The following is a 14,175-nucleotide window of genomic DNA, read 5'->3' as shown; positions in this document are numbered from 1 at the left end:
CATGCCTTCAGCTGGATACATGGCCCGCATGACTTGCCACACCTTCAGATTGAAAAGGTGGCTGCTGCCCGGATCCTTTACCGCGGTTGTTAACCGATCCGGCGCTGCGGTGTTTTAGACTCGGTCAACTCAGTGGTGCATGCCTGGCATGTACTGCTTCGTATGCATGATGGGGCTCAGCTCTACTCGCCACATTTGAGGGTAGAGTGGTGTCAGTTGTTTTCCCTTAGCTCTGAGCGTGGGGCACTTGGCTCGTTAAGTAATCTTAATGTGCATGAAATGGGTGACTTATTTAAGGATGGCGGAGTGCGCACATGGGCGGACGTGACCGCTGGTATAGCGGAGCCCTCGGCACTGACACGCTTCTATTTTTTCAGGGCTCGCCATGCGCTATGTGCAGTTCTCGGGGACGAGCTTTTGGAACCACTGGAAATGCCGGCCCTATGTATCATGGTGAATTAGTATAGTAAAAATATGAAAGTAATTTGAGCGGTGGATCTGTTAGTCTGTTGTTTGGATTGAAAAGGATAGTGGAGGGATAGAAGGGAAGTATTTAGAATGTTTTTGTTTTGTAGCTCATAGCAGTAGGAGGAGGTTTGGGATGAGTAAAAGTGAGGTGGAGAGGGATGAGTAAAAGGGAGGTGGAAGGGTAAGAGTCAGAGGGAGGGTTTAGAAAAGGATTGATTTGAAGGATCGAAATAGTAAAAAGAGGTATGAGATGATGCAAGGAGGGATGGAGTAGGGGAGAGTCTCGAAAGGGTTATTTTGGGGATCATAGTAGTGGTATGGAATTTGGGATGAATGAGAGAGTGGAGGTAATGGATATATTGATACAGGCAAATTTGTGAGAAATAGGGTAGTGCATCGGAAAGAGCAGTAGAAAGAGGTTTGAGATGAGCCAGAGTTGAGCTAGAGGATATATTGAGAGCGGTATAGGTTGAAAAATAGGGTAGTGCATTGGATATGCTGAATTAGAAGAAAAGTAATGTAAAAGTAATGAATATATAGATCCAAAAGTAATAAAGATATAGATCCATAAGTACATAGAAGGCATATAGATGCATAAAGGAAAGTAGTATATGTAGATTAAAGATCCATTACATACGTGGTCATTAGCTTTACCCCGACTGTCCTAAACACAAATGTGGCACTGAATGCCACTCACACATCCCTGCCTCCCCAATTTACGGCCCATTCGAGGACATTCTACCGTAAAAGTATTTTCAAATTATTCCTCAACTATTTTCTTATAGCCTAGCCTGGAAATATTATAGATCTTTACACAGGGTGCAACAAAAAGGCAAATGCAATGCAAGTTCTGATAAGCACACGGGGTACAGATGTACGAAATACGAGCAAGTCAATGGTTTGAGTCATGACAGGCCGACTTAGACTTTCAACGTTCATAGTAGATATAAGGAGGTCTAGGTGGCAGAAACATCTCTTTTTTCAAACAATTCAATTTGTGCAGTGTACTATAGAAATTGCAATTAACATTACAGAACAAAAAACAATCATTTACGAACTACATTTAATCAAAGTATCTTAAATTCTCACCAATTATTTAGGAAGAAAATCCCCTCTTGCACTTTCATGACTATAAAATTAAATATTTCCTTCAAAGAGCCCTCCCAATCTCTCCAGTCCACCATTGCATGATATATTCGTTTATTGTTTTTTTTAAATGTTTTTCTTTTTTTTACAATGGGTACCAACCTCATCAACCAACAAGTGTAAATATGATTTAAGTAGGAAATCTGTACTCGGGCCAACTACTTTCAGATTTCGCCTCAAGTCCTACAGCTGGGAATTTGGAAGACAGAAGAAGAAAATGGAAGGAGGAAAAACTGAAATAGCAAAGGATCTCACCTCAAGAAATGGCAAACATTTGGCCTTCAACACCTAAATACTGCGAATGAATGTTGAATTTACAACTTCGAACAATCTTTTGTTAGGAGATGTGAGAGTTCCATGTAGTCCTATGTTTGCAATCCACCGAGTAGTCTCATCTGCATTTGGAAGTACTGAAATGTAAACATGGCGCATTCAATCTGATTTGCGCCATGGTTGCTGATAGATCAGCAATATATGGTGGGACGATACCAGGAATGCTCATATGTTCATGCTGACCCTGCCCTATTGGAATGTGCTTATGTTCCTGCTAACCCTCCCAACTGGTTATAATATCCTCCTACAAAACTATCCCGTCTATCACATTTCCTACTACTTCATTGTCAAAATAACAAATTATTTATTATTCTAACCCAGCGTACACTTGCCTAGAGTTACCTTGTGATGTTGTGGTGAGGTCTTTTACAGTAGATATTTTAGTTTTGTAGGTCGATATTTTAACAGCAATATAGTGGTAGAACTCCTTTCATACAAATTTTGACCAAGGTTTTCGATTACAGTGCCTTTTTAGGTTAGCAGGTATAACCCACATAATCTTCTGGCTCTGTTTTTGGGAGGGTTGAGCCAGTTGAAAGGACTGTCTGAAGGCATAGTGGCCTTTCTACATGTAAAAACTGCATTGAATGTCAAGGATTTCTGACCTGTGGAGCTCTATCCACAGGAAACCTTACTTCCAACTTTCTCTGACTGCTAAAGACACGCCGAGGAAACCAGGAATGTCTACCTGCTTCAAGGGGCATTTCAATCGGACCTTTTTTAAATTGAGACATTTACTTTCAGCGTGTTTCCTGTGTCATGAGACAATGGCTTACTTTCCAGACCTCTGGCATTTTGGAAGGGTTTTCTAACTTTTTTTGTTTCTCTCTCAGCCACTTCACAAAGATACTGAGCCTCCTTAGTCCTTGGGGTCACCCACATCTTCCCAAATATTTATCACGTATTTTGCAGCCAGCCTGTGCCCCACTAAGGGTGGCCTCTATCCTTCTCTAGAGACATCTGGCTGGTTCAGTCTTCCCTGAAAGACCAGAGAGAGGGCTTTAGTTGACAATTTGCGAACATGTTCCAAGCTGAGGTCAGAAACATTTAGAGTAAGGTGAAGCCCAATTCTCATTCAGTATACCTCATGTTATGTGGAAAATCGGTCCTGCCAGACAGGACCAAGACTTGCAGATAATTTAAATGTACAAGCCTCCTGGGGTCTTAACGCACTGTACTCATTCACTGTGTTCTTTGTCACAAACATCCTTAACACTCACAAGCTGGACCACAAGATAAGGTATGGCACATACGCATTCTGAGAACTGAAGCTTTTGCATCATTTTTATACTGGCACATTGTGGCACCTGTTATTGGCATACCTGGATGGGCTTTCTTTACGTTCCGTAAAGTGTTTGTCTTCTCTTAAAGCAGACCTGCCATTATGTTTTCATTGATCCAGATCTAAAGACTGTTTAGCTTTGGGATTGACCAGTCATTTTACAAATACCTTTTACGTAATTGGATGCCCTTCTAGATATGAACTGTTTTTGGAACTAGAAACAATTCAGTAAAAATGTAGATGCCGGAGTTAATTATTTTGTAATTGTTCCTTATAGGCCTTTGTATCTGGAGCGTTGCCGGAGGCGATGATTACCAGATTATTTCATGGAATACGAAGAACAGATACTGAGAGCAAAAGCGGTGCTATGAGTGAAGAGTTTACGAAAGAGCAGTTGACTGTCTACACGTCAGATTTGTACAGAGGGCATGTTGACCAAAGGGGTAGAGCTATCCTCCAAATAATAGCTATCACAGATGATAACCAAGTCAAGGGATCCCAAGTCCAACAGGTATGCATGGTGACCATGATATTATCTTGTCTGTGGTGTCATTCCCCCTTCCGTCGCAAGACATGCGTTTATGTTTATTTGTTGCTGTTTACTTATTGTTCTACGAAGTTGATAACTACAAAGTGGCTGCTTAACAAGTGCTAGCTTCAGAACAATGTAACCGTCAAGGAAGTTAAAAGAAATCTATTGCAAAATATCAAATGGTACCATTGTTGGATGAAAAAAATACTCTCTAACCCCAGAAAATTGGAATGCAGTGATTTTTTTCTTTTTTTTTAAAAACATCTTTTTACTCAAAGAAATGTTACTTTTAATATAGATGGCACAATATTCAGGTATTGCACATCATATCAATCATGTGATAACAGTATTATGATCACCATACAGCATGACAGTCATGCTAGCAGGAGACAAGACGCGTCATAATGATGCATGTACTACAATGTCAGCATTACCAGAACTCCGCTGCCAGGACGCCATAAACGTTTCACATTATCTCTGTTTGTGATGTCAGCGCCAAGAGTCAATTAACGATGCCCATTTAAGTAAACTATAAAAAAAAAAAAAACACCAAAGAGCGCCATCTGTAGCGTGGGGGAACTACACCGTGGGGGAGGGGTGCGAGAGAGTGTGAGGGTCAATACATTGCATTGGAATACAGTGATGTAGGAGAGTAGGATCTGCCTCTTATGTTGCCCCCACTTTTTTTCTGATGTTTACACTGGTTTCTGTATAGTCTGGCTGGGACCCTGCTAATCAGGGCCCCAGCCTCTGTTCTCTCTAAACAACCTGGAGTGCATATTCGGTGCACTAGTGATTGGATGCTGTGGTGCCTTATGAGTCCCTAGTATATTGTACCTTAGGTACCAAGGGCATAGGTACTTCACAGGCCTACCAAGGGCTGAAGCATGTATTATGCCACCCCTGGGAAGCAGACTAAATCTGACACCACAGGCCTGCTACTGCAGCCTGGGTGAGGTGGTGCTAGCACCCCTCACTGAGATAAAGGTTCACTATATCTCTCCCTGCACACACATTTAAACCTATCAGTCACCCCTAAGGCATGCCCTATCAATCCTGAGAGCAGGGTGCTTGGTTTTCATGTGAGGGAGTGTCTCTGCCTGAGCAGGGCCCCTCTGCAGCGCTCAGAGTCTATTCTCTGGGGCTGTTTGTGAATGCGGTCAAACCATATAATCTTAAGTGCATTATAACCTCGCGGTTAATGCTAGCTTTGGAATGGCTGCATCAAAACATGTCGTGTTTGGTGTCAAATGCTTTGGAATCATGCCCCTACACCAGTAACTGGTGTGGGAGTATGATCCCACCCTTCTAGAGGGATAGACATGTACCTACTGTGGAAACAAGGTAGAATCCTGAAGAGCCCTGGCATCATAAAATGTATGCCACCAGCACAGACACTGGGTTGCCCTCCTGCTGCTGACTGAAACTTACAGTGGAGGAGGCCCAACAATAGGTTTCCTTTCACAAGGAGGTGTGACCACCTCCCAGACAGGGCTTAGTGTATTGGGGCTGGGTGGGTGCACTCCTAGAGTGCTTTGAAGTCCTGCACGGGGGAGCAGTAGGCTCCTCTGTGCATACACCAGTTCAAACCGGCTCAGGGGCTACCTGCCCCTGCTCTGGCGCGAAAATGGACAAACGGAAGCGGGTGTAGCCACCCACTCCCCTGACCCTCCCATAGGTGGCGTCATAGAGCTAGTCCCTCCCTTCCTTTCTTTTTTTTTTCTTTTTTTTTTAATTTTCCAAAACCTTTATTGAGGAAGTTCAAGTCAGACACATTACATTGTACTACAGAGCTGCTCAAGTTATCACGGTAAAGACCAAGTCAAAATATACAGAGACAAGTCGCCTGCACCCTCCAAGAACATGTTAAGGCAGAAAAACACAACATCCTTGCACAAAGTTCCCTAGCCCCATGGAAAGCATACATTCGGCAATGGCATCAGTTGGAAGCGCCACAGAACAGGGGAATGCCTAGAGTCCCTCCCTTCCTTTCAGTATAAGTTAGGGAACCCTTGCCATTGCAAACTAGATACCCCTGGACGACGCTCTGAAGAAGAATCCAGGACTTTCGACGTTCCATTACCTCTGGAAGACGGAAGAATCTCCCTTGGAGTCAAGGAGTGACTCCCCTGCTTGGCAGGCACCAAACCTTGCAATCAACGGTCACAAACTTTCCCGCTCCTGCCAGAGTCCGAAGTCCCTGCAGCCCAAGAAGAGAATTTCCTGACTTCTCCTAGGCCATCGTGAGTCCCCAGCGACGCTGAGGCAAGTGGACCCCACGAGTGATGAGGAACCGCAATCCCTGTGTACCGTGCACTATTTTCGAGTGCAACCCCTTCACGACGTTCTACGAACCTGTGTATTGGACCACGTATGGTCCAAGCCTCCAGCAGGAATCCCTCCGAAGATCAGAGGCCTACCCCGTCCCGAGTGACCGTGGGCCCCTGTTGAGTGAATCCTCCCGAGGCGTCTTTACGATCCCTTGCCGGTTGGCTCGTGGGTCCCCAGAAGACTTTTCTATAGTTCCAAAGGGCTCCCCTGGTTGCTCCAGAACTGCCCTGACTTACCCTCGCTGGGTGAGTCCCTCAGACCTTGCTGGTCTGCACCGCTGACTTTTCATCCTTTCCACAAGACTTGCTGTTACCAAGGCTTGTTGTCTCCAATCTGGTCACCGACACCGCAGTAAGCTGCAGACTTCGTGGGACACGCCGAATCCAGCTCCTGGTTGTCGTCGACGCCTCCTGGACCTCGTGGCTGAAGAGTCAAGACACCCGCGGATCACCTGAAATCACCCGACGACTGTGGGCATCCATCTTCCTTGCCCCGGGTCACTGCAAAGTGACTTTGAACACTGTCCCCTCTGCTTTCAGGTCTTCCTTCTTCTGAATCCAGCCTTGGATTCCACCGGACACTTATCCTGTCTTCACAAGCAGCAAGTCTTCTTTGGCTCCCATTGAAAACGACGCCGTGACCTGACACCAAAAGACACATATGCACCTGGCTTCCCTGGGTGAGGTAACTCAAGCACTACGGTGCTCCTGTGGGTGTTGGCTCTAGAACTACTTACCCTGTAAGTGACTTGCTTGTAGACTCTCCCGAAGTATCCTTAAACTCTAAATTTCCAATCGCGACTTGCTCCATTGAAGCCAATAGGGATTCGCAGCTGTGTTCTCACACTGCATGCGTCTCCCGTGGGTCCTTTACTTACCTGCCTTGGGTGGTTTTGTGAGGCCCCACCGCTTCTGAAGGCCCTAGGCCTTGTTCCCTCGCAAGTCGTTATCTCGAAGTCTCTTTTTTAGTATATGGTCTGGTACGCCTATAGGGCCCCAGCCATATTTGTGCTCAACTTATTGTGAAATGTTGATTTGTGCATATGTTCCTGACTTCTAATCTCATAAAGAGATTAGCAGAGAGTTGTTAGTAATAAATACATATATATTTGATATATATACGTGTGTGGTGTCCTTTCATTTAGTAATTCAAGATAATATAAGATAAAACAAGCTGCTTTACATTTCTCTAAATACTTAGCCTGAAGGCTGCTCTCCACAGCTACCACTAGGATAGCTTTCTTTAAAGGTTGTCTTAAACCTACTACCATAAGAGTCGAATTGTACTGGTGCAAGGTGTCCACTTTAACTAGTGAACAGCATATACCAGGCCAACTTCTCACAAGCGAATAGTGGCATGATGGATTTACATCCCTTAGTAGTATTTAATCTGGTTTGCTTTTTCCTTTTTTTATTTCATGGGTTTTCATGTTACCCACACTTTAATTGCCATCAACATAACATCCTGTGATATGCCTTACATGCTGATATCTCACTGTCAGTTCATGACACTGTAGTTATTTAGAATGATTGGTTTTGGGAAAGAGCAATCCTATGTTTGCTTGACTTCTGTAGCAAATGATCAGCAAATGATCAGCAAATCAAGTGGTTGTGTGAAGGTGTGTGAGGCCAAGGGATGGCAGTAGGAGCATTAGTGTGCGTCTTCCCACATTGAGTGATGGCTGTCTCAAGTGCTTGACCTCAGCCGCCAGCTCATTGGTGCAGAGGGATATCCACCGAAATAAAATGCACACTATTATTCTGTGGGTCATTTTAAGGTTCTGAGGTTGTTAGAATGCCCCTCTATGTGAATGACTGTCAGAATTGAGAGTGGAGGAATGTACAATGATTGACAGCCATGTCTGCAGACAACTCCTTAAGTGAGCACCACCTGCATAGAATGGGTTACAGTTTGCATAGTAGTCCCCCAGAAGAGTATTCATAGCTACTGAACACGTTTAAAGAGGTCTGGTAAAAATCCCAAAATAATTAAGTAAGAGGGTTAAAAATGATTTAATAAAAGTTCCATTTGTAATTAAATCTCTGTATAATATAATTTTCCAGATATATCTAAAATGAATTACAATGCCAGAAATGAGCAGTACAACCTTTGTTCATTTTCAAATGTGTAGGGCAAATGGCCGTAAAAAGATTTTTGATTTCAAGGACATAGGTTGTGTTTATGATATTGTGCAGGTTTTCTACTTATATGTTATAAGGCTGAAAGTCTAGTGCTGGGTCAAGCAATGAAAACCACTTATTATTCAGTATTCAACCCTTTGACCTCATTTTACGTCTTTGCAGTTGCCTCCTGGTTGAGCGAAAATGCTTGGCAACTGAACATGGTTAAGATGGAGATCCTTGTCGTGGAGGTTCCCAGGATCCCTAGTTCAATAGCGGGTGCCCCTCAAACTTAGCTGCTGATTCTCCTCTTCCCCCCCACCCAACCTGCTTGTTCCTATGGAAAGAATTATGGGATTTATTATGGACAATACCTTGGCCCATTGATGACTAGTTAACAGGACCACATCCTTAATTTTCTATTACGTTTGTCAAAAAGTGGTCTTCTAGGGCACAATTCCTTCTAGACTGGATTGCTGCAGACCCCTCTTCTTGTGCTACTTGCGTTCCCCAAAGGGTCTGTTATTTAAATTTCAAGTGATCAGACCTGGCAGCATGCATTATGGCGTGCTTTCTCATTTGTATGCACATTGTGTCTGTCTTGGCCAATATCATTGGCTACTCATAAACAAAAGTATTCTTTTCAAGAGGTTGTGCATCACTGATTGCGCATTTTGCCGGCTCGTGACAGTCTATATGCAAATTTCAACCCTATATGCTGTATTGATCTCTTTAAACTTTCCCAGCAACCAGGCTCCTTGTCTCTTTTTGCAAGAGGAAAATATCTGGAGGACTGTAAGAGATAGTACACACTTCCGCTTCAATTAAGAGTAGAGACCTATTATCACCCTCAGGCGATCCCTAGAGACTTTCACTAAACAACTTAACCTTTTAAGAATGGCGTATTCTCTCTAGTTACAGGCCTTGATGTCAAGCCACCCTTGCTTCAACAACCTGCTCTTTATCACATTTTCAATATAAGAACATTATGTGATGACCTCCCCATTTTGTCATTAAGGTAGACTTGTTATTTTTTATGTAGCAGAATGTCAACAATCTACTTCACAAGTGCTCACGTTATTTCGGTGTATTGGTCACCAACTGAATATTAAACTCTCTTGGGTGGCGGAGACCCGCCTTAAGTGATTGTACTATTAACATGAGTAGTAAGCACCTTGTGACAAACCAATGATACTTCTAACTTTTTAGTAGCTAATGATAGCAGTAGGGTGCACACCTTCTTACCTGAACCTCTTAAGGAGACTTCCTACTGGCTTTCCCTGATGTATTTGTGTAGTATGTTCTGACTGGACCCCTGATTGCCCCTAATTTATATGAAGTGTGCATGAGAGCTCCTGGGTACAGAAGGCATACCATGTTTGCACCCCTCTGTATCTTTGTCATATGTATGGTTATAGAGTCGTCCATAGGTACTTCTTGCTGCTCAGTTGAACTGAGATTGGGGTTGCCATAATGCTACCTATCCTGAATAAGCTGATACTTGGGGCAGCACGTTCAAGGACAAATAACCTTTCCAGACATGAGGCATGCGTATGCGACTTCCCCTTGGTTTGATGATCTATTGCTGTCATTTGGGCCTGCACCTAAAGCATGAAGCTCCTACTCCCTCCTCTCCAGTGATATATGGAAGGCTTACTTGTGCGACACTTCATCTCGGTACATTGCTTTGGTGGCCAGTCACCAGTGTCAGCCCCTACACTCTGCCTATGAGCTATAGTCTATCTGACACCTCTGATGGCAGTCTACAAAGCTGCCAGAGAAGACATTGTATCCCTAAAGTGATTAGCCCAGAAATCAGTTTGATACCAGCAGCCTGCCTGAAATCTTCATCCATGACCTCCCTGCATGACTTATGTCCTCCATTACTGCATGGACGGAGGTCGCTCTACCTTCATTCCCATCTGACAAGTGGAAAAGACCTTGTGGTGCTTTCAGGACACGTTCATGGCCTGAATCAATATATCATGGAGTAGAAAGTGCTTTACTGCTTAGGGGCGATTCCGATCTCGGTGGGAAAGCCCTCCGTCCGAGTCGGATCCGGAGGGTGTTCTGACCGAGCCGTGCCCCGGGAATCCGACCGAGTGAGTACGATGCAGCCGTATGCTGACCGACTGCTCGCTCGGACTCCCATTGAAGTCAATGGGATCCGGTCGTACGACGCGTACACGGGCTGCCATTGACTGAATGGGTACGTTGCGAACAAGGGCGCCCTCTCTAGTGTGGTAGTGTGTACGCGTTGGTGCCATCCGCACCGTACATGCATGCGTCAGGGGGACCCGTGGGTCTCCCCCTGTGACTGATTCGTAAGGCTACGGGTGAAGGGGGTCCGACGCGGTCCCCCGAAGTCGTCTTCCCGGTGCGTTTACGTGACGGAGGCTCCGACGTGATCCGGCTGTCCGAATCGTGCATCGTACTGGCTCGGTCGGAAATCGCCTCCATTGCACGGCACGGTTTACTTACGGACGGGACGTACGGAGCAGGTCGGACCCGGAAACGAGTCGGTCAGTGATTTCACGTTTCTCGCATCGTACCTGATCACTCGTAAAGCTGTACGAGTCGGTCGGTAAACACGCATACGGCTCGGACTTTTCCCGGCCGGATCGTGTTCGGAGCCCTTCCGAGCTAGATCGGAATCGGCCCCTTAGTCTCAAAATTGTCCTACCACAGGAAACGCACTTGCCTGTAAGAGTCAGAGAAAGTGAAGAAAGATTTGGTCAGCAGAGTGATGAAAGGTTGCAGAACTGAAACCTTACCCAACGAACAAGAAATGGGACATGGCTATATTCTGCAAGTAGAATCTATTCTGCAGAGTGAAGAAAGCCTTGTCGAACATGGAAGGCCGACATGCTTCTGTGAAGTTGGACTTTCAAGGCCACAAACTGATGTCTGGCGCAGCCAATGCTATCAATGTGAAAAATTATATCTTCTTCGCTAAAATATTTAAGATTGTTACCAAAGTAGTCGGAACTGAACCTCATGAGCGGAAAATGGAATTCAACATTTGAACCTATCCTTTTCCTTTTGAGTAAGCTGCTCTTGCTTTTGGGATTGACCAAGTCATTCTTAAGGACATTATAAGACCATTTTCTAATGGAGCTATGGAGCCTGATTCACTGAGAGATGGAGAATATTAATTTGTCTCATACATTCATGGAGTCCGCTCTAGGAGTTGGCTAACTTATAGCCACCAAATCGATTCTCCGTCACATTGTACATTGTGTATCTCTCATCATACACCCATTAAAATATGAATCAATCTTATCTTTACTAGTCCAAGAAATATGCAATGAAGAATGAACTCCACTGCACTCAGGACACCTAAAAGAAGTATTTAGTTTGCCTGCTGCTAAAGACGTTCTTGGAAGATAATGAAGATTGTTTTCTTGTCCTAAATGCTACAGGCAGCAGGCTAGGTTTGCCTGAGGGTGCGATTGTGAGACTTTCTGACATATCAAGATGGAAGGTCCGCGATGAATAAATAAATGTCCCTCACAAAAACGGATACATGCCAAGACTTGACATTCTACTAGTCCTGACTCACTACTGCATGTACTAGAAGCTACCAAGTATAAATTGAATGCCTTCTTTACTTCTCAAGCAGAGTTGTGCTTCACCTGTCTCAAACAAAAAAAAGTACAAACTAGGAAAAGTCAGTAGAATACGGGTTTACCAATTTAAGGGAAAGAAGTTGCTAGTGCGATGCCGGCAATGTATATTAAAGCTGCCAAACTACTTGTGCACATTTCAGACATCATGGCGCCCTTGTTTCATCTTTGAGAACCTTTGCCATTTTGATCACTGTGATAAGGTACAAGTGGAAGAGTTCTTCATCTCCTTACTTAAAATGCCTGCCTGCTTTAAGGCATGCCAGCCACTGGAAGGAAGAACTAATCTTTATGAAATCTTGAAAGCCATCAGGGATATGGCTAATAGGAAGACTCGCAGGGAAGACTATTTCCGTATTGATCTTTAAAAAGACATGCAGGCCACTTTTCACCGCCCTCCTCTATGACTTATTTAAAGCAATGGTATACATGATGGTTATGAGATCAGAATATAACAGGGTTTTTATCTCTGATTCCGAAGCTTGAGGAGCATCTCTTGCAAACTATCACCTGCTTCCTTTTGATTTATACAGGTTTAAAGTTCTGAGCTTTCATTCTTGCGGAGTGGCTTAGGTCATCTTGAGTCTGATTCATGACCCCAAGACTGTTTTTATGCCCAGCTGCTCCACTATGAACAATGTGGAACACGTATGTCTTTTCTTGCAGACGAGATGGGATCAAGACAGTAAAGTGGTGTTCTCAATGGATGCAGAGGAAATGTATATTTAGAGCTGGGCTTTCTGCCACTCATGACAGTGACTATATGCAAATGAGATTTGGCCATCCTCCAGCATGAATAGGTGGGCCTGAACTGCAAGGCATGTCCCCTTTAGACAGGGACAGAAGGCACCCCAGACTGGTTTCACATTTGTTGGGCCTCATCAGTGAGTGAGGTGCAGCTTGAATCCCATGGCACAGTGGGCCTGGAATCCATGGATGGGTATTCGCACATCAACACATATACTTTGGCAGGACTTAAGCTAAAACTTAACATCTCCAGTCTCCATCCTAGTACTGCTGTTGGAGTACTTCGGCTTCCTTATATGAAAGCATTTCACCTGCTGCAGCATCTGTCACAACTGGCGTTCCATTTTCAGAAATCTGCAGATTGATCTCTTTGAATTATCACTCCCGATACCTGCTGATAAAGTTTAAGACTCACTGTGTTATATAGATATAGGTGTAGATAAGTACTCTTGATGTCCACCAACTACACTTTAAACACCTGGAGTTTCACACATCATAAACTATGAACCAAGTGGTTCCTACATTGAGAGGCTGCCGCATGGCAAAATGCTGGACTCTACTGGTTTAAATAAAATAAGTTGCTTGGGGGTCTAAAAATGTCTTAACGAGTTTATAGACCTAATTATGTCATGAATGATTGCCAAGTTACGTCTTTTGAAGACTTTCATTCTGACTTCCACCTTGAGGACAATTGTAGAAGTTTGCACAACTAAAAGATCTCCGCCTCTCCAATACACTCTTTTCTACGTACCTGAGGAGATCATAACATTTGGAATTTGAGATTTTAATCCTTGAAGTGTACTCTAAACTAATGATTACTAGCCTAATCCTCACACGTAATGTTCGCACATTCATCACTAACGTTTAAAAAAATATATATATTTGTTGTCATTAAACTGCGGTGCAATACTTTTTTTTGAGGAGTCTGCATTGGGCAGTGTTCAAACCAGCAGTATGGTCCTTGGCAAAACCCCAAAGTTTATTGTGTGGTCCCTTACAAAGTTTGTGAGTACCTGTGCTGTAGACCAATGCTAGTCATTTGGTAAATCCATGCTTTGATTTAACAAAGACCTCAAGAAGTATGAACCAATCTTCTCCAAACTTGTTAAGAAGTTAATATAGCCCACTCCATTTGGGTATGATATATCTGTTAAGGTCTGATTGAAAAGGATGCTGTGTGGCATGTGACCCCCATAGAATCCAACTGCTTACTTTTTAGGAAACCTTGAATGTTTGCTGACTATTTTAACTGTGCTGCAAGCCAGTGGTATGCTGAAGAATGTTTACAATACCTTAGATTACGTAGAAAGAGAGTTAATATATAGATTTAAGAGTTCCAGACCCAGTTGTCCCCTACCTGACATACCAAAGACTTTTTCATTGTTTTGTATCTCGATCGATGTACTAATACAGAAAGTTAGACTGTACAATGAAGCTAAATACCCTAAACCTTACCTATTTACATCACTTTGGAATGCATTGATTGGTCCAATGCCTTGGGCAACAATCGCCAAAAGCCTTACCATTGAATAAACAGGCTTCAAGTAATCTGGTTTGGCCCCTAAAGACGGTATCTCAACACCTTTACTG

The 14,175-nt window shown here is 43.7% G+C and overlaps 1 protein-coding gene across 6 annotated transcripts in view; it reads left to right on the top strand.

Moving 5' to 3' along the window:
- The window catches only part of MEAK7 (MTOR associated protein MEAK7), a 240,542-nt gene that overhangs the window by 129,776 nt on the left and 96,591 nt on the right, over positions 1–14,175 (top strand). For all 6 annotated transcript variants that reach the window (XM_085636837.1, XM_085636841.1, XM_085636839.1 and 3 more), the window contains one exon: positions 3,507–3,740. In XM_085636837.1, coding sequence (XP_085492963.1) covers positions 3,507–3,740 — 234 coding nt within the window. The remainder of the gene's footprint in view (positions 1–3,506; positions 3,741–14,175) is intronic.

The sequence above is a fragment of the Triturus cristatus genome, chromosome 12, assembly GCF_964204655.1.
Source record: "Triturus cristatus chromosome 12, aTriCri1.1, whole genome shotgun sequence".
Taxonomy (NCBI): Eukaryota; Metazoa; Chordata; class Amphibia; order Caudata; family Salamandridae; genus Triturus; species Triturus cristatus.
The sequence above is the reverse complement of the archived record's forward strand: the minus strand, read 5'-3'. Positions and strand labels throughout refer to the sequence as shown.